At 42.3% G+C, this 27,451-nt stretch overlaps 1 protein-coding gene across 2 annotated transcripts in view; it reads right to left on the bottom strand.

Annotated features, from left to right (window-relative positions):
• FYB2 (FYN binding protein 2) overlaps positions 1–27,210 on the bottom strand; it is a 111,028-nt gene extending 83,818 nt beyond the window's left edge. For both annotated transcript variants that reach the window (XM_033225038.1, XM_033225037.1), the window contains exon 1: positions 26,432–27,210. In XM_033225038.1, coding sequence (XP_033080929.1) covers positions 26,432–26,440 — 9 coding nt within the window. In that variant the 5' untranslated portion in view covers positions 26,441–27,210. The remainder of the gene's footprint in view (positions 1–26,431) is intronic.
• Positions 27,211–27,451: the final 241 nt, after the last annotated feature.

Here is a 27,451-nt window from a genome sequence, read left to right on the forward strand (position 1 = left end):
GGTAGTAATGGGAGCCCAACCTTTGTGGCAGAAGAAGGAGCATGACTGGGTTTATACAGTGAATTGATTGGTGGTCTGGCCAAGTAGGTGTAGGCTTAACTCCTGCTCCATGCTCTTCCTGCTGGTTCTTCTTCCTCCCACTAGACCACATTGGATTTTGTAAATGTGTTCTGTCATCTTTTGCTTTCATAGGAAGTAGGGTAATGTCTAATGGAGCCATTGCAAAAAGTAAGAGCCACTGTCCTCTCCTGATCATCTTAAAGGTTTTTAATTTCATGTACACAGACCATGTCCATGGCAGTGACTTTTGATTTTGCCAGGTTAGGAAATGTTGGGCGACCTTTTCTCTCTGTATTTACAGTTGACTCACACCTGCCTTCTGAAGATTTTGGAAGGGAGGGAAATTGAACGAGAAGCATGAAGCAAGTGTCTCGGAGCTTAAGTACATGCACTCTCCTTCCTTTTTCATATCTCTGTTCTCTATCTCTGTAACACACACACACGTGCACATGCACACGCACACACACAGCCAGCAGGCAAGTTAATTCAACCATACTTTCTCTCCCCTGATGTGGCAGAAGCCAGCACTGGGCGTGAAATCAGGAGATCTGAGTGTGAAACTCTGCTTATCCATTTTCCACTTATGTGCCTTGGGCAATTCACTTCACTTTGTTGAGCCTTATTTTCCTCACTATAAAATGAAACTTATATTTCTGACAGCAGTTCGGGGTTAATGTAAGAATCAAATGAGATAACAGATATACACACCTCAGTGATAAATATTTTTATATTGTGGTAAAATACACACAAAACATGTCATCTTAACCATCTCTAAGTGTACAGTTTGGCAGTGTTATGTAGATTCACACTGTTGTGCAACCAATCTCCAGAACTCTTTTCATCTTGCAAAAATAAAACTCCATATCCATTAAACAAGTCCATATTCTGTCCTCTCATTCTACACTCTGTCTCTGAATTTGACTATTCTAGGTACTGTATAAGAGGAATCATAGAGTATTTGTCTTTTTATAACTGTCTTATTTCACTTATTACAATGGCCTCAAGGTTTAGCCATGTTGAAGCATGTGTTAGAATTTCCTTCCTTTTTAAGGCTAACTAATGTATCATAGTGTATATACAACACATCCTGTTTATCCATTCATCCATCCACGGAGAGTTGGGTGGCTTCCATATCTTAGCTATTATGAATGATGCTTCTATAAACATAGGTGTACAGATACCTCATTGAGACCCTATGTTCAGTCCTTTTGGGTATGTTCCCAGAAGTGAAATTGCTGGATTATATGGTCGTTCTATTTTTAATTTTTGAGGAACCTCCCTTCTGTTTTCCATAGCAACTGCACCATTTTACATTCTCACCAACAATGTACAGGGGTTCCAATGTCTCCACATCTTCACCAACACTTTTTTTTTTTTTTTACAATAGCCATCCTAATGGTTATGAGTTTGTCAGTGGTTAATATTTTTAAAGTAATATAATGATTATTTTCATTTCTTCACTATTTGAAGCCACATGGAGAACTACTGTACAATGTTATTGCTTAGATTTTAGTCTCTGTAGGATTAATTAAGCAAAGCCCTAGTACGAAATTGAATTATGGATTTGATAACCTCCAAACCAAGGTTCTGTGCAAAGATCACTGGTTCAGCGGGGAGCAAACCTGATTATACCTGGCTCTCTACTCTTTCAACACATGTTCATTAAGTATCTACATACAGACCAAACATTGTTTTAGACAGTCAAGGGCTCTATTCTAATGTCAAGGAGAGACAGAAAATAAGCAATTACACAAGAGAATATGAGAGACAGAGTGCTATGTGGAAAATTAAGCAGATGATGCAATGGTGACTCAGTGCCTACCACTGATTTTCAGAGCTATAGCAGAAAAGTAATTTCTTCTCTCTAGCTCAGTCATACATCAAATTAGAGGTTGGACTGGGTGATCTCCAAAGCCCCTTCTGGCACTAATATTTAGATTTTATTTTCCTTACAATCAATGGGAAATAGATGTGATGCATTTTGTTTTGTATTATCCATCACCCATAGGTGGAAGTTCAGTTTTGAGGACATAAGGAAAACTGCATGAAGATGGTTTGGGAAGTGGCCATAGGGTCCTTCTGGTTAAAACCATGCTCCATTTTTCAGCTGCCACAGCTGGTCAGTCCCCAAATCCCACTGATCTGAACTCTTAAGCAGCCCATGAGCTCCTCCCTCCAATTCTTCCTCACTTACTGTTGGAATGACTTCTTCATGGTCTCTCTGCTTCCATTCTGAGCCCCTCTAATCCACCATTTACTCAGCTGTTAGACAAACCTCTTTAAAAACAAATCTGGTCATGTAAGTCCCTTACATGTTTTAAAACCTTCAATTTAGCATCCCCAAAGCTTTCAAATAAGCTCAAATTCTTTTGCTTAGCACATAAGAGCCATCCTAATCCTGACCCTCTTAATGCTCCAGCATCACATTGGGCCTCCCCCCAACATGCTTTCTTCTTTCTAGCCTCACCAAATTGCTGACATTCTCCTAAACCTGTTTTGCCCTTTCATGTAGCTGTAACTTTGAATGTGCTGCCTGCAATGCTCATCTTTCTCTCTCATTTCTTGAACTAGCAAATTCCTGCTCCTTCAAAATTTAACTCGTGTCATCTCAAAATATTTATTGGTTGCCTACTATGCATTAGGCACTAGGGTTACAAAGATGAATGAGGCAACTCTGACCTTTCAGAACTCAGAAAATGAAGGAGACAGCCACAAATTGGTTGCTTTAACATAATACAGAGAATTATGAGATGTATGGCAGAAAGTCTGTGGAGAGAACATAGAAAAGGGGCTTGTGATGCAAACCCGGTTGCCAAGCAGATTTCCCAGAGGGGATTCCCCAGCTTAAACAGTCAGCCAAGCAAAGAACAGAGGAAGGCAGTCCGGAGAATGAACACAGAAGGCACAACCTTGGAAACAGCATGATGTATACGGGAAGCAGCAGCAATTTCACATAAATGAAGCACCAGTGCGTAGTATATGAGACTGGAGAAGAAAGGAGAGGCCAAGTCTTAATGTCATCGGGCTTAATCTTCATAGTGGGCGAGGAACTACTGAAAGGTTTCCTGGTGAGCAGCTAAAGGCAATTTTTAACTGATTCCTCTTTCATGACCACTCTAGGTAAAGCAGCATCTCTCCTTCACTCTTTACCTACCTTAACCTGGGTATACACTGGCTCATCCAACCCTTTCTAGTGAGCCTTCCCCTAGCACAGAGCCTGGGAAGCTTGGAACTAGCACGCCCAGGCACTCTTTCATCTGGAAATTTGCCCAACAGAAGTGTCCGAAGCTTGGTAAATGAGACCCTGAGGGTGTGGCCGCTCAGGGGATAGCATGTGCTTTGGGGAGCAGCTGTGGCAGAGGTTCCTGTGCTACGCGGTGGGTAGCAGCATCGATGGGTTCACGTAGGAACTACCCCATTCCCTTAGCTCTAGCATATAAGCTTCTTGCCAGTTCTGGAAATTCCTAAAATAACTTATTGCAAATCCTTTTCCATTCGTATTTATAATAACAAATTTGGTTATCTGTAAGAACAACAACAAAACACGCTGGCCGATGCAGCCTGGTTTGTTTTTCTTTATAGCACCTACCAAAACCCAGCAGAGGGTCTGTCTCCCTCCATCAGAATGTAAACTCCTTACAGGTAGGTACTTTGTTTGTATTTCAGTATTTGCCCACTGCTGTAGTGCCAGTGCCTTGATAAAAATGTGGTGAAGGAATGAATCCTTAATTCACAAGTCTTTCAGAACCCCTTTAAGACAGGGCCAAAGGCCGGGCGCGGTGGCTCAAGCCTGTAATCCCAGCACTTTGGGAGGCCGAGACGGGCGGATCATGAGGTCAGGAGATCGAGACCCTCCTGGCTAATACAGTGAAACCCCGTCTCTACTAAAAATACAAAAACTAGCCGGGCGAGGTGGCGGGCGCCTGTAGTCCCAGCTACTCGGGAGGCTGAGGCAGGAGAATGGCGGAAACCCGGGAGGCGGAGCTTGCAGTGAGCTGAGATCCGGCCACTGCACTCCAGCCTGGGCGACAGAGCGAGACTCCGCCTCAAAAAAAAAAAAAAAAAAAAAAAAAAAAAAAAAAAAAAAAAGACAGGGCCAGTATCCTATTTATCTTGGTATCCCCAGCAGTGGCAGAAGTGACCCAGAAAATCCTTGGTGAATGAATGAATCAGTGAACAGATATTTAGAAAGGTTAGCTGGTTCACATAATACATGAACTGTAACTCAGCAGAATCTTAATTTTTTTCCTGTGTCATCTTTGTGAAAGCAGATTAGAATGCCCTCAGAAACAAATGACCTAATTGCTATCATGTCAACAGACAGTCCTAAAAATAGCCCTGGAACATAGCCTGGTGCTTCTGGCTTATACTGGGCAAGCCTCAAATACCTCATCTGGGAAGTACAGGCCAAAACAATGCCAGAGATATTGTGGGAACAACCTGAGATAAAAGACAGTGATGTCCTCTAAACAGAAGGGGTATATCTTTTTGATATGGAAATTAACCAAGGAGGTAGCAGCCAAGAAAAACAAAGACATTTCTATTTCAGAAGAATGGAGAGACTACAGTAAAACAGTTAGAAGTCTGAATCTCAGCTCTTTAAGTGTAGCATTGTTATATTTAGATAAATGTATTTAGTCACTAGGAAAAAAGACTCCATCAAACAGCTGCCTTTTGTTCAATGTTTATGTTATAGGAATCTAAGGAATAATGATAATAATAATAATAACAAAAATGGGCAAACATGTGATATTATCATATACCAGGCACTGTTCTAAGCACTTCATATACATTAACTAACTTAAACCCATGTATTCTCAGAATACAGACAAGGATAGTGAGGCAGGGCCTATGTGGCCTGTCCAAGGTCATGCAGCAAGGGTCAAAGCTGGGAATCAAACTCATACAACCTGGCTTTGGGGCCCATATGATCTATTCTGGACTCCTCTAACCCAAGAATTTGCTTGGTGGGTCTAGAAACTTTTTTGGCTAAAAATTTTCTAGAAACAAGCTAATACCTGATCACATGAGTATAAATGCTGTAACCTCCTCTTCTTGGGAAGATATTTTCCCCTTTGCTAGTTTCAGAGAATTGATAACTATATTTTTTTCTATCCTCATCATCCTTATTAACAACCCTTATACATGATGCCGTAATTAATTTCCGCAATATCCCCACCAATTAGGCAATTGTTACCGATCCTGTTTTATAGATAGACTAACAGAGAGATTAAGTAACTTTCCCCAGTTTATATAGAGAGTGATACAGGAATTTAAATCCAAGTCTGTATAACTCCATGACTGCTTTTATTTATTCCACAATACATACACAAATATATTGACAAATATGCCTTTCTTATAAATTTAGCTCTAATTTAAAATTCTTCCATTCATTCATAAAAATATCATAATCAATTTTGTATATGTCACATTTACTTTAGAGATTATGTTAAAAATGTAGCTCTAATCGCACCATAGACACAAACAAAAATCCCAGGAAGCCAATTTGCATTGGCTTTTAAGACACTTTCTCAGACTTTTTATTATTTACACTGACATGAGCAAAACATTTTACTTAATATAATTGGCATAGTTTAAAAAATGTTAATAAATGACATGGCCATTGTGACCATATATCTTGGATTTTTCAAGGTACTTTTGATTTAATGTAATTTAAGAGATGATGGGAAAATGCAGAACCAAATAACAAAACTCAGTCTTATATCCTTTCAAAGTAAATTTGCAAATGATAATAAATTCTGTGTCAAATCACATGTTTTGATCTCTGCTTTATAAAGCATGGCACAGACAGCTGTTCCGTCCTCTCCTGAGTTTACCCTGCTGCCATGGGCTGCTAGGTAACCCTCTCTATGTCACCACTCTCTGCCTTACATCTACAATGGCATTCATTGCACCGCACAGCAAGCTGCCTTGGACAAGGACTGCAGGTGCTCGATAAGTTAACAGTGACTTGGTAAGTGAATGTGGTCATAAAAATATACATAAAATAAGTTCCAAAAGGAGAAGATACTATTTCTATGCACATTTCTTAATTGGAAAATAAAGGTTATCTCATTTCTGAATGTCTGCACATTGCTAACTGTTGCCTTCCACAGGGAGAAACAATGGCAATGTCAACAGCAACGGTTTATCACAAGTCTGAACATTCTCCCGTGGTAAGCAAATCCAAGAGCCTTAAGGAATATGTAAACTCAAAATCCAAGGCAAAGAGAAGGCAGCAGAAGCCAAGAAATTATGAGCCCAGGAAGAGAGGCAGTAGTAGCTGTCAAAATCCTATCTAAGATGGAAAGAAGTAGAAGTTGATTAAATATAGCATCTGAGTCACCCTTCATGAATAAAAGGGCTTCAATTCAACCTTCCCTACTATAAAAGCTATAATAATGGTGAAACCGTCTGTATTTTTGGTACCAATGATTAATTCCTATGAAGGGTTAGGAACAACAGAACTGAACTGACACCGCAGTTGTTAGTTAAGGTTAACGCTTAAGGTTAGACAGATTAAAATCTTCCTATGTAAAGGCAAAAAAAAAAAAAAAAAAAATCATTGCGCCTCCATTATCTGTCAGGTCAAATGAGTACTTTTCATCTCCAGGTTGGGTGTGACAAAAGAATATCAGCTTTATTAAATGTGTGACCTTAAACAAGCTACTAAATCTCTCTGCATCTGTAAAATGGGGCCAGTAATACCACATGGGGCATAAGGTTTCAGTTAAGTGTTACAAAGTCCCTAAGTGCCCAGCCCCTGGCCAGTGCTCTTGGTGAGACTGTGACTCCTCTAGTTGCAACCACATATGCCACCTGCTGTCCCTTAGCCATGATACTGCCCACTGCAGACTGCAAAGGCAGCCTAGAGTCTTGATGGTCCTCATACACCACATGCTTTCCTCACCTCAATACCCCATGCATTACCACTAATGCTGCCTAAGCCCCCATCCCAAGTGGTAGGCAATAGTTAGCCAAGGACTCGTCTTCCCCTAAAACGTCAGGACAGTGAGACTTACATCCCCATTTACCTTGGTCACCATGAGAAAATGAAACTGGTCTGTAACAAAGGGCCTTATTCCCCACAGACCTCTGTAGTATCACCAATTGAATCCCATTTCTCACCCTTCCCTGACCATCCTAACCCTCAGTCTGCAAAATTCCTCATGTCTTCAATCTCTTCTATGAACTTGCTCTCTACCTTTTTGTTCTAACTCAAACTCATCTCTCTCCTGAAGACATGGCTCTTCTCGTGCTCTCGCAAGCATAGCTTTCTCCTTCCACACTCCTCTCTATTCCTGGGTCAGAAAGTGGAGTAAAGTGTTTTCTTAGCTCATCACTGCTGCTTTCAAATTATTTTTTCTTCCTCAATAACGCCAACTCCTGCAAATGGCATATCGAACTAAACCTACTGCTTTCCATTGATGCCTTCCACAATATTCCTGATCACTCCCTTTTATTTATTAAAGATTTTAGCACCCAGCTCACTCCTCTCTCTCTATTACTACTCTCATGACAATAAGCAAATTCCAAATCCATGCAGATAATCTTTCCAACACTTTGGCTTCATTTCTAATGATCTCATCTTTCACCCTACTTTAGCCACTGATTTCCATAGATACACCTTAGACCCTGCTATGAGTAATAAATGAACCATCACCAACACATGAATTTCAAGTACCCTACACCTGGATACCCCCTTTCATCTTACCCACTTGCCTTTTCTGGTGCCCCAACTCCAGCAATGCTTTAGCTTCATGGGTCTTAACACTGTTTCTCTACTATTCCCTCCCATCTTCATTTCCCTGTATACCCAGATTGCATTCCATAGACCATCATGAGAATCACTCTCTGGAATACATCTTAATTCTTGCCTCTCTCCCACTCACAGTTACTTGGGTATGGATAGAAGGCATGAAATGTGCCTAGAACTCTAACCTCGGTTAAACATTCTTCCTACTCTTTATTTGTACCTGAGGCAGAATTAAACCGAGGGTACCTCCTATCTACTTTGCAGTTTTTAGGGGCTAGAATTGTCTGTTAGAGTGGGAGCATGCAGAAACCAGGATCCCAAGTGAAGGAGTTAGGACTTTATTCCACAGGCAATGGAGAGCCTCTAAAAATTGTGAGCAGGAGAACAACACAATGGGCAACTCCTACTCATTCAAGTCTCATGCAAAGCACTGCTTTCCCAATCCTCCTGGCTTCTTCCCCGTCTGGAACAAGGACCTCTCTCTGCTTACTTCTGTCTTGGTGCTTATCACATTCTATCTTATCATAACTATTTACTGGTCTGCCTCTCCCACTAAACCTCACCTTTTTCAATACAAGGACTATGTCTTTCCATCATTGTATCTTCAGCTGATAGCTGGACTTGAGCAATTCAAAACATTTAATCCCCATTTAGTGAAGGTAGTTATGCAAGCAATTACCTAACTATAAGTACTATGCATGGAATCAATGAAAATATAGTGAAGAATTAGTTTAACTTGCCCCATTCAGGAAATCCTTCCCAAAGGAAGTAAGATTGAAGGATGAGTGAGTTTCCATTGGGGAGAAAAGGGCTATGAAGACATTTTAGGCTAAAGGAACAGCATAGACAAAGGCATGGAGGTGTGCAGGTCCATCGTATTTTCAGATTGGAGCAGCTAGAGCATAAAATGAGTGGAGCAGGAGGAAGAAAGCCATTATTCTTCCCAGGAGCCTTCAAAAGTTTAGGGCCTTCAAAGCGTTCATTCAACTAAGTAGTGAAGAATCTCAGTTGCCTTTTCAAGGCAATAAGAGAGAAGGAAATATTTTGGTGCAGGGAACCCTTCAGTGGATTTGAGATCATACCACTTTGCCACTTTCTTGTCTGCAACTGCCTACACTCCTTGTCATAAGGGCCTTTCTGTCCATCTATCACCAATTACAGGGCCATTAGAACTTTCATACAAGAATTCCAATAGTACATTGACATCAACACAATCATCTTCCTAGCATCAACGTGAAAATGTGTGTGTTTGTACCCTCTCTACAAAACCCCTTCTATCCATTTCTTTCCCTGCACAAGAGCTCAGTCTTCATGTCTTCCTCTTTCTTTGAAACATTGCTTGGATTCTTTCAGATTTAGTTTTCATCACTAATTTAAGTCTATAATCTTTACACAAAATCCTCTGACCAGATATACTTTGGAATTCAAATTTTTTCCAATTTCAGAAAGGTAATATATTACAAATTCTGTATATGTAAACCCTAGTGTGGTCTGAGACAGCATGCTGTGATCAAACATGTTACCATTTCTGTAGTAAAATATATTAATGTTCATATAATACAAGATAAATAAAGATCATAAATTGTCTCATGTTGGTTCAGGCAGGCTTTGGAAACCAAAAAAGTTACGAAACATTAGTGGGTTTCAGAGCTTATTGGATTTTGGAATTGTGGGTAATGAGATCATGAATTTTTCCCTATCCACTTCCTCACTTTTTTTTTAAGAAAGCAAAAGCAAAAGCAAAATAATTATTCAGCTCCAGGCATAATCAATGGTAGCTGGACTGATAGTTATTCCTTGGTTCAGCTGGCTGTCTTCTGCTACTTAAGATTTTTGCAATCATTTTCTAACTGGTAACCCAGCCTCACACAAAAATGTTGCAGGGATCTGATGGCTCTAAAATACAATTCCATTCTAAAATGTCACTCCATTAAAAATAAAAATAATAGTGTTTCACAAGTATCTATCGGTTAAAGTGCTAATTCCTTCACCTCCTTGATCTGGTGCCAAACCGCCACTACGGGCTTTATGTTGCAGTCACGTAGAACTCCTGGGCTCCCTCTAGTGTAGGTCATGTTTTCCTGCATCCCATCACAGCCCACGCTTCACCTGCCATCATGCCGCATGCTTCGCATTCTGGCATGTCCAGAATGTCTTTGCACGAAATCTACTGTCCAAATTTTACTCATTCTTCTAGGCACAGCTTACATGCTTCTGCCATCAATGGCCCCTTCAAAACTTAACCTCTCTCTCCTCAGACCTCTTCTGGTAATGGTTCTTAATCCTGGCTATGCATGGGAATATCCTGGGGACTCCTGAGCCTGCCCCACTGAAACAGAAGTTCCGGGGAGTCTATATTTTATGAAGCACCTTGAGTGCTTACTGTGTGGCCAGCTCAGCACCTGGTTCAAGGAATAGGTTTGAAAACATGTCTTCTAGCACTTCATCTGCAAATCTCTTTTAGCCTTATGCCCCTTGCCACTTTCCATATCCTCCTACAATTATTCCAGTAGATGCTTCATCTGCCCTATATTCCATGAACTCCTTGAGGTCAGGTAGAAACACATACTCACCTTTGTAGAGCCCACAAGTTCAAGCACGAAAATTTACTCCTAGTAATACTCAATAAGTATTTACCAAACTAACAGCAAATGAAATGAATAACCTCCAGAGGGGATGATTTTTTTTTTTTTTTCAGACGGAGTCTCACTCTGTCGCCCAGGCAGGAGTGCAGTGGTGCGATCTCGGCTCACTGCAAGCTCCGTCTTCTCCTGGGTTCACGCCATTCTCCTGCCTCAGCCTCCGGAGAAGCTGGGACTACAGGCACCCGCCACCACGTCCGGCTATTTATTTATTTATTTATTTATTTTTGTATTTTTAGTAGAGACGGGGTTTCACCGTGTTCGCCAGGATGGTCTCGATCTCCTGACCTCGTGATCCGCCTGCCTTGGCCTCCCAAAGTGCTGGGATTACAGGCATGAGCCAACGCGCCTGGCCAGGATGATCTTTTAAAAGGCTTTCTTTGAGAACTACAAATTAATTTTATGCCAATGATGCATCTCAAGGCGGGTTCAGGCCGGGTGCAGTGCCTCCTGCCTGTAATCCCAGCACATTGGGAAGCCAAGGTGGGCAGATCACTGGAGGTCAGGAGTTCAAGACCAGCCTGGCCAACATGGTAAAACCCCATCTCAACTAAAAATACCACAAAAAAAAAAAAAAAAAATTAGCCAGGCATTGTGGTGCATGCATGTAGTCACAGCTACATGGGAGGCTGAGGTGGGAGGATGGCTTTCACCCAGGAGGCAAAGGTTGCAGTGGGCCGAGATGGCACCACTACACTCCAACCTGGGTGACAGAGTGAGACTCCATCTCAATCAATCAATCAATCAATCAAGTGCAGGTTCAACCATGCCACTCCTCTATTTAAAACCTTTCAATGGCTCCCTGTTACCTTGTTAGTCAATTATACATTCCTTAGCCAAACACATAAGGTCTTCTCTGATCTTTTCCTGTCTACATCTCCAGCTTCATTTCCCACCACTTCCTGCCTCTAACTCACCCCTCCAGTAAAACTGAATTTGCCTCTGTGCATCTGCTGTTGCCCCTGCCCCGAATGCCCTTCCTACCTTTATTTGCCTGGCTAAACATATTCATCTTTTGAGATTTAGGAGTTGCCAATCCCTCCCAGCAGCCTTTTCCAGTTCTTAGGTTGGGCCAAGCGTGTGTACTTGCTCCATTTTAGTACCTTCTGCTTCCCTCTGTCTTTCCACTTACCTAATTTTATTGATTAAAGTGATCTACATGTGTCTGCTTTACCACACCCCACTCGCACATATGGATCAGATTGTGTTTTTTCACTTGTGCTTCTGTCTCTGTGCCTAGGCACACAGAGAGTAGATGGACAATACGTGTTCTTTTGAATTAAACTGAGCAGATTAGAAAGCATTTGTTGTATATTTGTGGGTGGGGTAACTGGGGAAAAATTAGGAATAATTCTAGATAAAAGAAAATGAAAGGTGCGTTGACTTATCATGTTAATGCATTTCCAGGCACTAAATATAGTAGTATGTGTATGTTGCCTCAATTACCATAATCCTTACAATTGGCTTCTGAGCTGTGCCCCCACCCCGTGAAGATGATGACAAAAGTCAGGATGAGAGCTTTCTGAAGCTTGCCAGGACACATAGTAAATGAGTGCTGAGCCAAGATCTGAACCCAGCCCTGACACCAAAGCCTGTTGATTCAGTTTGGCTGTGTCCTCACCAAAATCTCACCTTGAATTCCCACGTGTTGTGGGAGGGATGCAGTGGGAGGTAATTGAATCATGGGGGCAAGTCTTTCCTGTGCTGCTCTCATGATAGTGAGTAAGTCTCACGAGATCTGATGGTTTTATAAAGAGGCGCTCCCCTGCATGAGTTCTCTCTTTGCCTGCTGCTGTCCATGTAAGATGTGACTTGCTCCTCCTTGCCTTCTGCCATGATTGTGAGGCCTCCCCAGACATGTGGAACTGTAAGCCCATTAAACACCTTTTCCTGTATAAATTGCCCAGTCTTAGGTATGCCTTCATCAGCAGCATTAAAAAGGACTAATACACCTGTGATGTTTTAAAATCAACTCTTTGCTATACAACATGCCTTTTCCTTAATAACAGTGTTTTCCCTCATCTTTTCCAGACTCATCCAACAATTATTTGTTGTATGCCTACTACAGGTAACATAAATGCATGAGGCAGACACAGGCCTTGCCGTCCTGGGATTCACAGTCTCATGGAAAGGATGGACACATAAACAGATGATGACATCACCTTGAGGTCCCTGATGTGATGGAGCAGCACCAGAGGCAGGACAGGGAACACCTAACCAGACTGAGGACAGAGGGAACTTCCCAGAGAAAGTGAGACAGACATAAAGAACAAATAGGAACTTGGCTGTCAAAAGGGGGCATGAGATTATATTAGGTTAGTGCAAAGTAATTGTGTTTTTTGCCATTGAAAGTAATGGTAGAGGAGATGGCATTTCAAAGACCTGAACCTGGGAGAGTCTGGCATGTGTGGGTTTCTGGAGTGGGGAGTGTGGCTGAAATGTGAGATGAGAAGGAGAAATAGGGCTGGGGTGGCCCCTTGAAAGATCTCACAGGCCACTAGAAATAAACTTAACAACACAAATTTACATATTTATGGTTCCAAATTCCTTCCCAGAATATACGGGGAGATCATGAATATCAAAATGATATTTTGTAACCTTCAAATCTGTCACTCAAGGCACAGGCCCATAGAGAACTCCCAAAGTGAAGTGAAAAACAAAGGGAGATAACTATTCATTGCAAACAAATGGGGTTTATGATGTCTTTTAGGAAATCAGCCAAAAAAAAAAAAAAGTGCTATAGGCTTGATATTGCTTCAAGAACTAAAACTTAAGCAACATTTAGCTGCATTTTGTGGTGAGAGTAAGGGTTTCAGAAGAAAACTTGGGCCATATATACCCTCAGGTGCCAAGTTCAAAATGTAGCTTTCAGCAAAAGGCTCAAGTTTAACTTGGTTGGCAGTCTGGGGATCAGGGCCTGAAGTCAGAATTTATGATCTCTGCAAACATGCCAAGTCCTCCAACAACCCAATTACAGCCCATCCCTGATTACATGCCCCACACTCACTCAGCATTGCAACTTGGGGCAGGAACAGGAGGCTTCACTAGAAACTGCCTGCCAGGGAGCTGGAAAAACCAACCACAGAGCGTCCTTATTTGAAAGGGGTTCCTGCTCTCCCTGCTGCCCTCTCCTGCTGCAGACAGAACAGTCACTCAGTGTCTTTTAGGTTTATGACAGTTTTATTTAAAGTGCAATTTAATGAACACTGAAAAAAGAAGGGTTGAATAACCTCTTTGAGCCACTTTATTGCTTTTACTCCACAGCTATGATGTAAACTCCTCAGTCGATGTGGCCATTTTAATTTCTTAGATTTGTTTTCTATATTACAGTCCCAGCTGCATGAAGAAACAGTAAAAGAAATCAGAGACACCATTCTAAATGCACTTGGGGCAGGTTTTACAGGTGTTAGATGTTTCTGCTTTTTAAAGAAGATAAAGGAGCCCCTGTCTGGTTTTCTCTCTATTCAGGAACCTATTTCTCCAATAATAGCAATGGAAGTCACTTTTAAGATCTGGAGTGCCAATCATTATCATCATGCCCATCATTCTCGCCTCTGCTACTTCCATGTCACCCATTACCACACCCCACTAATTACTGAGCTTGCGCCACCGAAGTAGATGCAGTGGCATCTACAATTCTGAGACAGAACCTTGGATTCTTCTAACAACCCACCGAGATTGATAAGCATTGGTATTACCATTTTATAGATAAAGAAACTGAGGCTTGGAGAGAAAATAAGTTTAGCTTAGGGATTGAAAACCATGCCCTGGACTTTGGAATCAGATCTTCTGTGTTGGGATCCCTGCCCTTTCACTTTCAGCTAGATGATTGTAACTTTTATTCTCATCAATAAAATGGCAACAATAATAGTATTCACTGTATTGCCAATTAATTCAGACAATCCAAGTTAAGTGTGAATCACAGTATTTGGTACATAGTATATTTTCCAGAAATGTTAGCTACTTATGATTATTATTGTCATCATTATTATTACTGGTGTTGTCAAAGTTTGCATTGTTGTCAAGAAGTAAGTTTGGATTTAACAACGAGGTCGGATTCCAATACTCAAGATTGTTTTACTATACCACACTAGGTTAGGCCCTTTTCATACATTATTTTGTTTACTCTGCCACTATACAACATTAAAGAAGTGATGAACTCCGTTTTACAGATGAAGAAATTAAAGCTGGAGGGGTCAAGTCAACTTACTTGCCTAAGATCAAAGAGCTAGTAAATAGCAGAACTAGACCTACTGACCTCGATCCCCTAGCTCTTTCTAGCATACTCCTACAGCCTCAATTCTTGGCTGTAAGCAGTCAAGAAATGCAACTAAAGGATGTTTGAAAGACCCTTTATCTGGGACAAAATATTTTCTGCCAAAATTGATGCTTGACAGTCTTTCTGCTTTCCAAATATGTATTCTTCTAATCCACTCAGTAAACCTCAGGATCTTCTTTACTCCAAGAACTTGCAAAGCCAGACCTTCTTGTGAGAAATGTTTACAGCAGCAATTAGTTACACACCAATACCTGACAAAGACTCCTGGCACCAACTCCCAATTTCCTTCACCTTGGGAGGTTGCCAGCTGTGAGGGGCCAGCAACACATTCTGCAGCCGAGCTGGTTTCTTAGGAAAGAAGCATCCTTGGCCCTTTGGAAAAAACCATGCACTGATGGCTTTAAAGAGAAACTGTGTACTGTATGCTGCAGTAGAAAAGCATTAGCTAGGAGAGCCCTGAATAGATCTGTATTCTAAGGCAGTCACATTATATCTCATCTCCATCTATGAAATGGATATGCTGGTTTACAGCAGAGATTTCACTAACGATCCTTGCATGGAGAAGAAGCTGAATGATGGCAATCTCTGTCTAGATTTCCTGCCTTCCTTCTCATTAATTAGCTTAATCAATAAATGTTAATCCTCTATATAAGATATGAACCCAAGCTACCAAGTTGTACATCTATTATGTTGTTACACACACACATACTCATATATAGATATAAATATAGCATATAATAGTTCTATATCACTATTCACATTGTGATCACAGAGACCATTCTCATTGGCCACCATGTAAACAGCACCTATTGGAGTTGTGCAACTCAGTGGCCCCACTGCAGATTTCAGTGGTGATAGTGGTGAACAAATGTTCTCTGTTCTCACAGAACTTCTAGGCAAATGGGTAACTTTAAAGGTCTACAGAGATCATTCATTCGATGCCAACTATGTACGAGGTAGTGTTCTAAACATGTGAAAATGCACTGTAAATTGCAAAACATAATATAAGTATACTATTAACAGCTATTTTCCTCTTATCTCTCTCTCTGAATATTTTTTTTCTCTACCTCCAGTCTTACCTTTTCTAGTTCATCCACTTCACTAGATTCGCTCTTCTTTTATTCCCCCTTGGGTTTCCTAACATAATGACCAGAGCAGAGAAGACACTGTGAATATTTGCTGGAGGAACAAATGCCTCCATGCTTTTGCACACATGTCACTCACTTTCCAGAATGCTCTTAGCCATGTTTATTGTCTGAAAAATGTTTGTTTTACTTGACTCAACCCAACTGCAAGTCCCCGAGGAAACTTTCCATCAGGGATGCAGTGAGGGGTGGCCACTACCCTGTGCTCCTAGAGCTCCTATACCTCCTCTACTGTGGTGTTTATTACACTTTATAGTAGGGGTAATGTAAAAAAATTGTTTTTTACATTCTTCCCCTTCCTCCCTAGACTAGGAGCAACTTCAAGTACAGCAATAGGGTTAAGAACATGGGCTTTGGATTTAAAAGTCTTAGGGTGAAATCCTACCTTTACGAATTCTGTCTCTGTCACCTTTACAAAGCTATTTCAGTTCTCTATTTTCCTACTTCCTGATGAGTGAAATGGGGATATAGCTTTTCACATCCCAGAACTGCCATAGACATTAACCTTGGCCTGGTGCCTGACACAAAGCAAACCCACAATAATGATATTCTGATGAAGATAGTTGTGATGTGGATAAAGAGAGAAGAGAGAAAGGAGGAGGAGGAAGGGGAGAAGAAAGAGAAAGAGGAGGGGGAAGAGGGAAAGAAGGAGGAAGAGGAAGACAATGATTATCATGATGATCATGGTGATTTTTAGTGATGAAATGACTGTGGCAGAGTACATGTTCAGTAAATATGTTCAGAATTAATCAACCTGATGGTTTCAGATGGAAAAATTGAATCAGTTCTGTTAGATGGCATTTTAGTTTCCAGTAATAGAAACGCTCCAATTTTGCCTCCTTCTTCTGCACTCACAGACATGAACTCATTCCATGAAGTTTTCTTGGAGTTTTCACTCCAGTCTGCATCCCTTGGCTCTAGTCATTCTGTGAAACTATCCTATGAAGTTACCCTCTTCTCCTCACTCCCCTCTGTTTCCGAACCCAGGCTAGCTAACAACGGGCACAGGACCCACTCTGTAAACATTTAGTTCTGCTCTGTTTAGACTTAGATTCAATTCACACACCCATTTTCCACTCCCTCCCAGAGGCTACATTTTTCTCTCAGCAAAATCTGAAAAATATCAAAGAGGACTTTAGCAAGACTTTTCTTTATTTTTATTTTTTTTTTTTTGAGACGGAGTCTCGCTGTGTCACCCAGGCTGGAGTGCAGTGGCGCGATCTCGGCTCACTGCAAGCTCCGCCTCCCGGGTTCCCGCCATTCTCCCGCCTCAGCCTCCGAGTAGCTGGGACTACAGGCGCCCGCCACGTCGCCCGGCTAGTTTTTTGTATTTTTAGTAGAGACGGGGTTTCACCGTGTTAGCCAGGAGGGTCTCGATCTCCTGACCTCGTGATCCACCCGCCTCGGCCTCCCAAAGTGCTGGGATTACAGGCTTGAGCCACCGCGCCCGGCCGACTTTTCTTTAAATAAAGGGCTAAGAAAACCAAATGGAGATGGCCTTGAGTTGGTCATATGGGCACTGGGTCAGATTTTGTTACTTAGCTAAGAGATGCCAGTTTCATGTAAAGAGCCAGAATAATTGAAGGGCAAAATGCATCAGGCAGTGCTGCCTGGAACGCACAGCTTAATGGAACATTAACAGAGATTTTTCTTTGGGTTAATTAACAAGAGGAAATAGTAAGACTCTGATGTCGGGTGATACTGTACTTTTCTGATTTTTTGGAAGGGAGTTGTATTTTGAATATATTCCCCCTTTCCATGATCCTTCATATCCTGTGTGTTTCTCTATCACTGTATTTACCATCTTTTATTATCAATATCTATTTACTTTTCTATTTCTCAGTAGATGGTGAATCCTTCAGTGGATATCATCATCATCAACAGCAGCAGCAGCAACAGCTAACACTCACTGAGCACACGTATGCACTGGGCATGATTCTAAGTGTTCTCTATATATTAAATCATAGAAGCTCTAGGGGAGGGACCATCATCAGGCAGGTAGGCACTTCCATGGAGAATCAGAGAGGTCAAATAACTTGCCAAAGTTCACACAGCCAAAAAGTGGTAGCACTGGGATTCAAACCCAGAAGCTGAAGCTTTAAAGCACATATTCTATAAGAGTTCCTCTCTCTCAGAAACTCTAGAATAGTGGTATTGTAACCAAGAAGTTTAGCTTCAAAATGCATTTTAAAACTTTTTCCTTTCTTGCTTTCAGCCTTGAAACACACTTTAAAACTTTCTTTCCCTCCCTTCCCACCTGACACTCCCTTGCACTGCCAGCTTATCTAATTATGTACTTATTTAGAAATTCCAGGGGCTAATCTTGAAACAAACCAGCCCATGGCGACCCAGCTGTGAAATTCCAGAGATTACCTCCAGGCAGTTAGTCAACAACCCAGCCATTGTTGAGATGATACCAGCCCTCACTCCAGGTGGGCCATGACTCAAGACAGTCAATGGGACAAGACAGATGAGCCTGGAGCCAGCACCACCCTTGCACGCCTCCCGTTCCGAGTTCCCCTTTTCAAACCTCTTTCCATAGCCTAAAGTTTCCAATGGTCTCTTTTTTTTTTTTTTTTTGAGATGGAAACTGAGACCCACCAAGGTGAAATAATTTGCCTAAGGGCACAGGCACGAGTGGCAAAGACCAAAGTCACCCAGAGGTCTTGAGACTCCCAATCCAATGTTATTTCATCCATACCACAACTTGGAGAAAAGTTGTTGTAATGGACAAAAAACAAACAAACAAACAAACAAAACCAGCAGCAACACACACTTTTGTATGATTTTTTTAAAAGGTGTGGAAAGTGGTTCTTTCCTGTTAATCTTTTTAAAGTTTAAGTGATAATGCTGCTTTGTTTTTCTGTTTCGACTTTTCAGTTGTTAAAAACCTTTCCCAACCTTTTTTTTTCTTCTTTTTCTCTTTCTTGTCTAAGATCACACTCTGGGCTTTGAGGTGAGCCATTGGCTAATTCATCAAAAATGGAGGGTAGAGGGCTCAGAAAGTGGTTTGAATTCTAATGTCAGCTCTGCTACAATTTTGGATTGGAGAATTTTGATTATATCAACAACTATAAATATTAGTCTAGGATTTTATTCTTTTCATAGTACTTTCAAATACATTATTCTATATAATTTTATAGACAAATAGTTATTATTAGTCACACTTAGAGATAGGAAGTCTGAAACTCAGAGAAGATAAGTTATTTGCTCAAGGTCACATTCCAAGTAGATGGCAGACCTAGACTCAACTTCAGGTTTCCAGTTTAAAGTTTTTTTTAAAACCTCTGTCCTATATACTATTCACCATCACTATGGTAAAAAGAACCAAACTAATGGTTAGGGATGGGGACTCTCGAGTTAGGCACATTTGAATTTAAATACTGATTCTACTCTACCTGTAAAATGGGAAAGATGGCTAGCAGTAATAATACAGTGAAAAGTAATAAATAAAACCTCCACTTTTTCCAATATTATAATACAAAATTGCTTAATTATTATTCTGAAACACATTATTTGTAACTTCTCTGTATTTAATAGGTCCTAACAAAATGTTTCATTATTTTGATTAATCTCTAAAAATCTCCCAGGGGCTTGTTATTTCAGATTTTACAGATGTGAAAAGCTAAAACCCAGAAGTCAGTGATCAGGGAGGAATACTGACCATGGTCGCAGGATCATTTCTGTCCATTTTCCATGCAGAGGGGTAATAAATACTTCTCAGATTTCTTCACTGAAGAGATAAGCACAGCTGTCGTTTTGGGAACGGTCAAAATAGCAACATGATATAAAACACCTCCCAGGTTGATGGGGGAAGAGAGTGCACAATTATTTACATAAATTCTCTTATTTTATTTGTTGATATAGTTCATTTATTAGTTGCTAGGGTTATCACAGCAAGCACAACAGACTATGTGGCTTAAACAAGAGAAATGTATTGCCTTACAGTTCTAGAGGCAAAAGTCCAAGACGAAGATGCTAGCAGGGTTGGTTATTTTCTAGGGTTGTGGGGGAAGGATCTGTACCAGACCTCTCTCCTTGGCTTATAGATGGCTGTCTTCATGTTCACATGGTGTCTTCCCTGTATCTTCACATTGTCTCACCCCTGTGCATCTCTCCAGGTTCAAATTCCCCCATTTTATAAGGACAGCAGTCATACTGGATTAGTGCCTACTCACGAACTCACTTTAACTTCATGTATTAGTTCATTCTTACACTGCTAATAAAGACATACCTGAGACTGGGTAATTTATAAAGAAAAAGAAGCTTAATGGACTCCCAGTTCCACTTGGCTGGGGAAGCCTCACAATCATGGTAGAAGGCAAAGGAGGAAGGGCAAAGGTATGTCTTACACGGCAGCAGGCAAGAGTGTGTGCAGGGAAACTGCCTTTTATAAACCTGTCAGCTCTTGTGAGACTTATTCACTATCACGAGAACAGCACAGGAAAAACCCACTCCCATGATTCAATTACATCCTGCCTAGTCCCTCCCATGACACATGAGGATTATGGAAGCTACAATTCAAGATGAGATTTGGGTGGGAGCACAGCCAAAACATATCACTTGATCACCTCTATAAAGAACCTATCTTCAAATAAGGTCACATTCTGAGGTGCTGGGGGTTAGGACTTCAACATGAGTTTGGGAGGGATGGGTGTCACAATTTGACCCATAACAGCCCACCTGTTATTACTATAAGTTATTGTTTGTAGAATTAACTGCCTTTGAGTTCATTGAGCTGTTCTAAGCTCTTTAAATATATTAATTTATTCAAACCTCGGTTGAATGTTAAGATGTAGGTACTATTTTTCCTTTATAAATGAGATAACTGGGACACAGAGAAATTAATTAACTTGCTCAACACTGAACAGCTAGTAAACAGGAGAGCCAGAAATTTAAACCAGTCATGCCAGTTCAGAGTGTGCTCTTAAGCGCCAGGCTTTGCTGCTTCTGTGAGAAGACAAAATCCTTGCTCTCTGGGATCTCACAGTCTAGACCTGGGTCTGATCAAAGGGTCTGGGGTCTCTTGCAAGGCAGGGAAAGACCAACTGTGGCCAAGGGGTAGGGAAGTTTTCCGAAGGAGGTGTTGTCTGAGCTGAGTCATAAATGAAGTGATGTTCAGCATTCTGAAGAGGAGAATGTACATGCAGATGCAGCAGGCTAGGAAACTGGAGCATGAGGGATGTGGTGCAGGGAGTGAGGATACTCGAGTCAGAGCATACAGGGCAGGCACCAGAGTGCCTTGGCTCTATCATCCAGGCCAAAGAGCTTGGGCTCTACTCTGTGGGCAATGGGGAACAACTGGAGGAAATCTGACAATAGACTGACATGATCAGATTTTGCTTTTAGGACCATTTCTCCCCAGGGGAAATGTGGGTGTGCGGTTTGGAGAAGGGAAGACTTGACTCAATGGGAAAGTAATGCCAGGCTAAATGCTGAGGTCAGCACTGCTGCATAAGGCTGGCTGGCAAGGACTTCAGCCCTCCAGTAGTAAAGGTCACTTAATATGTCAGTGTCAAGGACTAAACAACACAATTCAAGAGGACTCTGCGGTGCAGCATCTCAGCAAAGATGAACAGGATATACCGTCTTTTGGACTTGCGACTAATTGTGTGATTTTTTTCTTTTCTCCATCTCAGAAATTCTCCCAGAAATCACAAAAAGCCTCACCCTAAATTATCTGAACTTAATCCAGGCCCAGTCTACTCTCCCAAGAACAAGCTCATTAACAGTAGACCATCCTTATAGTACAGATCCTCTCAGCAGGTCCACTTGTGTAGATGTTACCCTGTCTTGTGACTTATTCCTTAAAAATGGAAATATTCATGAAAAACCCTCCAAAATTGCTGTTGAAGCCTGTGTGAGGTTTCACAGACATTTAGACCTGGGTTCTGTCAAAAAGAAGCCATGCATGACCTCGGGAACGTACTGCCATCCCAGAATGTCAGAGCATGACAAGACCTCAGAGATATTTAGTTGGACCTCCCATCTTAGAAGTGAAGCCTCTCAGTGGCTCTCTTGGTTTACAGGATAAATTATATATGGCATTGAAGGACTTTCAATATCCAGATCCTATTTACTTATTGGGATTCCACTCTGGATACTCTTTTTTTAAACTTTCTGCTCTAGTAGCACCTTGCTGCCAAGTATCCCCAACTATCACCCTGCCATATTACCTACCTCTGCTGCTCCACCCATGCTGTCCCTTCTGCCTTCTCTCCCTCCTTCCCTCGAGTGTTCCCTGATGAAATGCCACTTCCCCTTCCTCTGACATTCAGTTAAGACACCAGCTTCTCTAAGGAGCCCAGGATGAACCCACCCCTTGTCAAGCATCCATTCTCAGTGCTTCCATCAAAGCTTGTGCCTTCCTCCATTAATCTACTTTTCATCAAATATGAAAATTGTCTGTTTCCTTGACACTCTTCCCTGCAAAGCTGAACAACTAGATGGGATCTAGAACTTCTCAGAAATTCTAAGATGGGGTCTGAGAGTAGAGTCTACTGAGGAGATCTGACTCAGAGTTTACCCTCAAATTGAACAAGAACATTCAGGGAGCAGCCACTGTAAATGGGGCACACTGGATAAGTCGTATTGAAGAAGTGTGTTGGCATTTTCTGTCTCTGTGGCTCAAATTTCCCTGTAAAATGGGAGTTTCCAGACTGGTTGGTATTTGAGAACACTCCCACCTGCTATATTTTATAATTCCATGACTTGTGCAAATCACTGATAAGAGGCAAAAGTAGGCCAGGCGCGGTGACTCACGCCTGTAATCCCAGCACTTTGGGAGGCCAAGATGGGCAGATCACGAGGTCAGGAGATCGAAACCATCCTGGCTAACACGATGAAACCCCGTCTCTACTAAAAATACAAAAATTAGCTGGGTGTGGTGGCAGGCGCCTGTAGTCCCAGCTACTCAGGAGGCTGAGGCAGGAGAAGGGCGTGAACCTGGGAGGTGGAGTTTGCAGTGAGCAGAGACTGGGCCACTGTACTCCAGCCTGGGCAACAGAGCGAGACTCTGTCTCAAAAAAAAAAACAGGCAAAAGTAAACTTAAATACACTTCAACTACAATTCCAATGCTCATTCATCAAAAATTCAAGCACCATTTTGTAAGCTCCCTGACTGGCCAGCTCTCCCAACTCAAAAGTGCTACAGTTCTCTCTTGCAATGACTGTGTAACTGAGTGGAAACCTACCTGGCTGAGGGCATGCACTAGGCTATACCTCTTATTTAGAAAGAGAAAATTCCATCAACCTCTTTGGGTGTCTAAACTATATAATAAAACAAAATTCTATAGGGTTCACTTCAACCTTATGTTTATGGACGAGAATGACTTTTTAAATAACTACAGAACAAAGGATATTTCTAATTGTCCTGATATCTGTTAATGAAAACAAACCACCCCAAAACTGAGTGGCCTAAAACAAAAAACATTTTTCTGTATTTCACAATTTTGTGGGACAGGAATTTGGATGAAGCTCAGCTGGGTTCTCCTTCTGTTCCACAGGGTGTTGATAAAAGTCATATGGATGCATCTCACCAGTGGCTGGTCTAGTCTGGAGGGTACTGATTTTAGTCTTGCAGGAATGGCTAGAAGTTTAGGCTTAGCTGGAACTGTCAACTAGAGTGTATATATCACGTGTCTCCAGCCAGAAAATACTGGAGTATAGACTACTCACATGGGGGCTCAGGGCTGCAAGAGTAAGTGTTCTCATAAATGAGGTAGATGGGGTATGACCTTTTATGACACAGTCTCTGAAAGCACAGAGTGTTACATGTACCACACGGTATTGGTCAAAGTAGTCATGATTTCAACCAAGGGATGGGAACATGGGCACCATCTCTTCATGGGAAGATGTCAGAGAATGTGAGGCCAAGTTTTAAAATCCCCTGTATAACACATACTAAACATCTACTACACACCCAGTGCTATTCTAGATAATGTAGATGTATCATCAGGATGATACTTCCTGCCTGGGCCTCTTCCTTGAACTCTAAACCTGCCTGTGTAGCCCCCTCTAAACATATTGCGTCTAAAACCAACACCTAATCTCCTTTGAAACCTGCTGTGTGTTAAGTCATCTCAGTAAACCTTGATTCCACTCTTCCAGATGTTCTAGCTTTACAACTTGGAGTCATCAACAATTTTCTTTTTTTTTTTTTTTGTCCAATCCATTAGTAAATCCTGCTGACCCTACCTTTAATCTATTTCCAGCATCTGACCACTTCTAGCCACTTCATTGCTAAGACTGGTCTGAGCCACCATCCTCTCTTGCTTGGATTACTGCAATAATCTTCTACCTGGTCGGCCGGCTTCTGCACTTCCTGTCCCTAGTATCTATTTTCAAAACAGTAGTCAGATGATCCTTTTAACATGTCAGTTGGATTGCATCATTGCTCTGTCCATAATGCCCAGGTGGCTGTCCATTTTGCTTAGAGGAAATGCTCAAGTTTCAACAATGGCCTCCAGGGCCCTATATCATCTGACCCCACTCTCTCTGACCACTCTCTCCTGCACTTCCTCCAGCTCCAGTCATTCCTTGAGCACACCAATGAGCTTCTGCCTCAGGGCCTTTACATCTGCTATTACTTCTCTGTAGAATGTTCTTCCCTAAGATATCCACACAGTTCATTAATTCCCATACCTTTTTCAAGTTTCTGCTCAAATGCCACCTTCCATTGACACCTTTCTTGAAACGATTTCATTGAAAATAGCAGTCCGTCTTCCTGCCTGACCATCCTTATTCCCTTCCCTGCTTTGTGTATCTACATTGCACTTACTGCCATTTGACCCATACACAGATTTGTTTGTCTTCTCTCACTAGAATATGAGTTTTAGGAAGGCAGGTATCTTCAACCATTTGGTTCACTGCTGCATCTCCAGCACCAAAGCAGGACCAGACCGCACAAAACATGTCCTCAACAAATATATGTTGAATAAGTGAGTATTTTGTTAATTTTAGAAAACAAAAAAAATCTTTCTTTCAAGATGAGAAACCACTCTTATTTCTCTTTTGATTTTTTCCTGTCTCTGAGCAGTGACAGTTATATAATCATATTAGTTTATCTCATAAAAATGTGATTAGCTAACAAACATGCTCTTTTGTACATTTTTATCTAATTTGCCTAACATTCTTCCTGCTGTCCTATTATAATCCTTGCTAGCAATGCTTGGCTTGTAGTTGGCACTCAACAGTTGTTACTGACACAGGTAAGCTCATGTCCCAGCTCTGCTGCCAGCTGTGTGATACTGAGTAAGTGATAACATTGTCAGTTACCTCATCTATAATAAATGGGGCAATGGCATAGATCTCACTGTGTTGTCATCAGATAAACTGAAATGATGGATGCCAGTGCAGATCCTGGCCCATCAGAGATGGCAAAAATGTAAGTCAGTTTCCTTTTCTTACAGGCACACTACATATATTCAGCCTGGCACATTCTCATCAAGGAGGAGTTTCTCAAAACTTACTAAGTGGTACAGGAGAGGTGGGGGTGGCAGGGATAACTCAGAGGAGGGAGATGAAGTCATGCCAACATGCCCCTGCTCACCCCTTTCCAAAACTCAGCTATTTGGACTGGAGTGATCTGCCACCGAAATAAAGATGCCCTGTGCCCCGAGACAAAGGAGAGCTTTTCCTGACCAACAAAAGTTGAAACATATCCTGTGTCCTGATTTAAAACCAAACATGTGAGTGAGAAGCCACATGATTCATGGGAGAAAATTACTTGACTCCAAATGTATAATAAAAAAGTATGGAAGCAACACACACACATGCACATCAAAAGAAACTGACTTATTGAAGACGGAAATAGAGGAGAGTGGAGAATTGCAGAAGGAAAAAGGAAGATGTGGTCAGTCAGGCGAGACGTCTCCAACTATGCCAACAGCACTCAGCCATCCAAAGGGCAGGGAGTGCTGGCGTGGGGCAGGGTACTTTCCCATACATCTCTATTTATACAAGCACCTCTGATAGTCTCACAAACTAGTTATTGTACTAGCAATTCACTTTCATGAGTGAAGGACCCAGGGCTCAGGATAACAGGCACACTTGCCCCAGGCCACACAGTTAACAAGGAGCAGAGCGCAATCTAGAGCCACAAGCCACAAAAGGGCACTGCACAGCCGGTTTCCCAGCACCAAGCACTGCCCTCTGACCAGGAGGCCCGCTAATCACTGTAGAGGCCGGATACAGTCCACAAGGGCAAGTAAACACAGTGAGAAGCCAGCGGGCGCTTCAACAGAGGATCTGGGAATAGGTCAGGAGTCCAGCTGGCTGGATAGAGCTGGGTCACATGCTGTCATTCCTCAGCACCTCCTGTCCCCTCATACTCCAGGTGGCACAGGACATGGCACACTCCTCTTCCCTCCCACCTGCCCTGAGCAAAGCCAGTGTGAGCAGAAACGCACTGGCTGACACCTGACATGTTTATTCCTGCCCGGGAGGCAGGACGCACAGGCAGTTTTTCCGCAGGGCTCTCAAGTGGGAAGTATTTGACCTTCAAGAAAAGACATGCAGAAAGCCAACAGCAAAACTGAGATAGCCTTACCCCTTCCATTGCTCTCCTCCAAGTCAGGGTCGGGGAGACAAGCCCAGCGTCCCAGAGCTGGGTCCCGGGGCCAACAATCCGCTTTCCTCTGTCTCTGCCAGCCAGGAAGCAATCACTTCGCACAGGACACACCTGAGCCCAGGCTCCCCACCTGCCCCATCTGAGCCGAGGCTCCTCCCTTGCCTGGGGCTGGGCCAGGGCCGGCCTCCATCCTCCCAGCTTGGTTTAGACCGGCACCTGCCGGGGGCTGGGGAGAGTCCTCTGTCTGCAGTCCTGCCAAGACCACCTCTTCTCAGCAAGCGGCTCTTCCCATTGCTCCCTTCTGGCTGGTCTAACAGTCACTCACTCTCCAGGGCATTTCCCTTTGTGCCCAGGCGGCGGGAGCTGCCGAGGAATGGGGAAGGCAGGCTCCTGTTAGTACAGACCGTGCGGGCTGGATAGTGTGATCCCCGTTAGTAACAGCCTCCGCCAGCTCCGCCCTTGCAGACGACTACTTAATTTCACAAACCCTTTCTCACGGTCAGGGAAACCAAAGCCCAACAGGACAGCGTGCCTAAGCCCACAGTGGGATTTAGTGGAGCCCAGAAAAGGAGCTAATATAAAGGAACACCCTGTTTTTGGCCTGGTATTTACCGAGGCATTTGGATTCCCATTTTAAAAGGTGAAGAAGAATGGCCGGGTGCGGTGGCTCACACCTGTAATCCCAGCACTTTGGGAGACCGAGGTGTGTGGATCACTTGAGATCAAGAGTTTGAGACCAGCCTGGCCAACATGGTGAAACCCCATCTCTACCAAAAAAAAAAAAAAAAAATTAGCCTGCTGTGGTGGTGGGTGCCTGTAATCCCAGCTATTTGGGAGGCTGAGGCAGGAGAATTGCTTGTACCCGGGAGGCAGAGGTTGCAGTAAGCCGAGATCATACCACTGCACTCCAGCCTGGGGGAAAGAGTGAGACACCATCTCAAAAAAAAAAAGTGAGGAAACTGAGGCTCAGAGAGATGGTAACACCTGCCCATGGTCACA

The sequence above is a fragment of the Trachypithecus francoisi genome, unplaced genomic scaffold (genome assembly GCF_009764315.1).
Source record: "Trachypithecus francoisi isolate TF-2019V2 unplaced genomic scaffold, Tfra_2.0 Lachesis_group12, whole genome shotgun sequence".
NCBI classification, from domain to species: Eukaryota; Metazoa; Chordata; class Mammalia; order Primates; family Cercopithecidae; genus Trachypithecus; species Trachypithecus francoisi.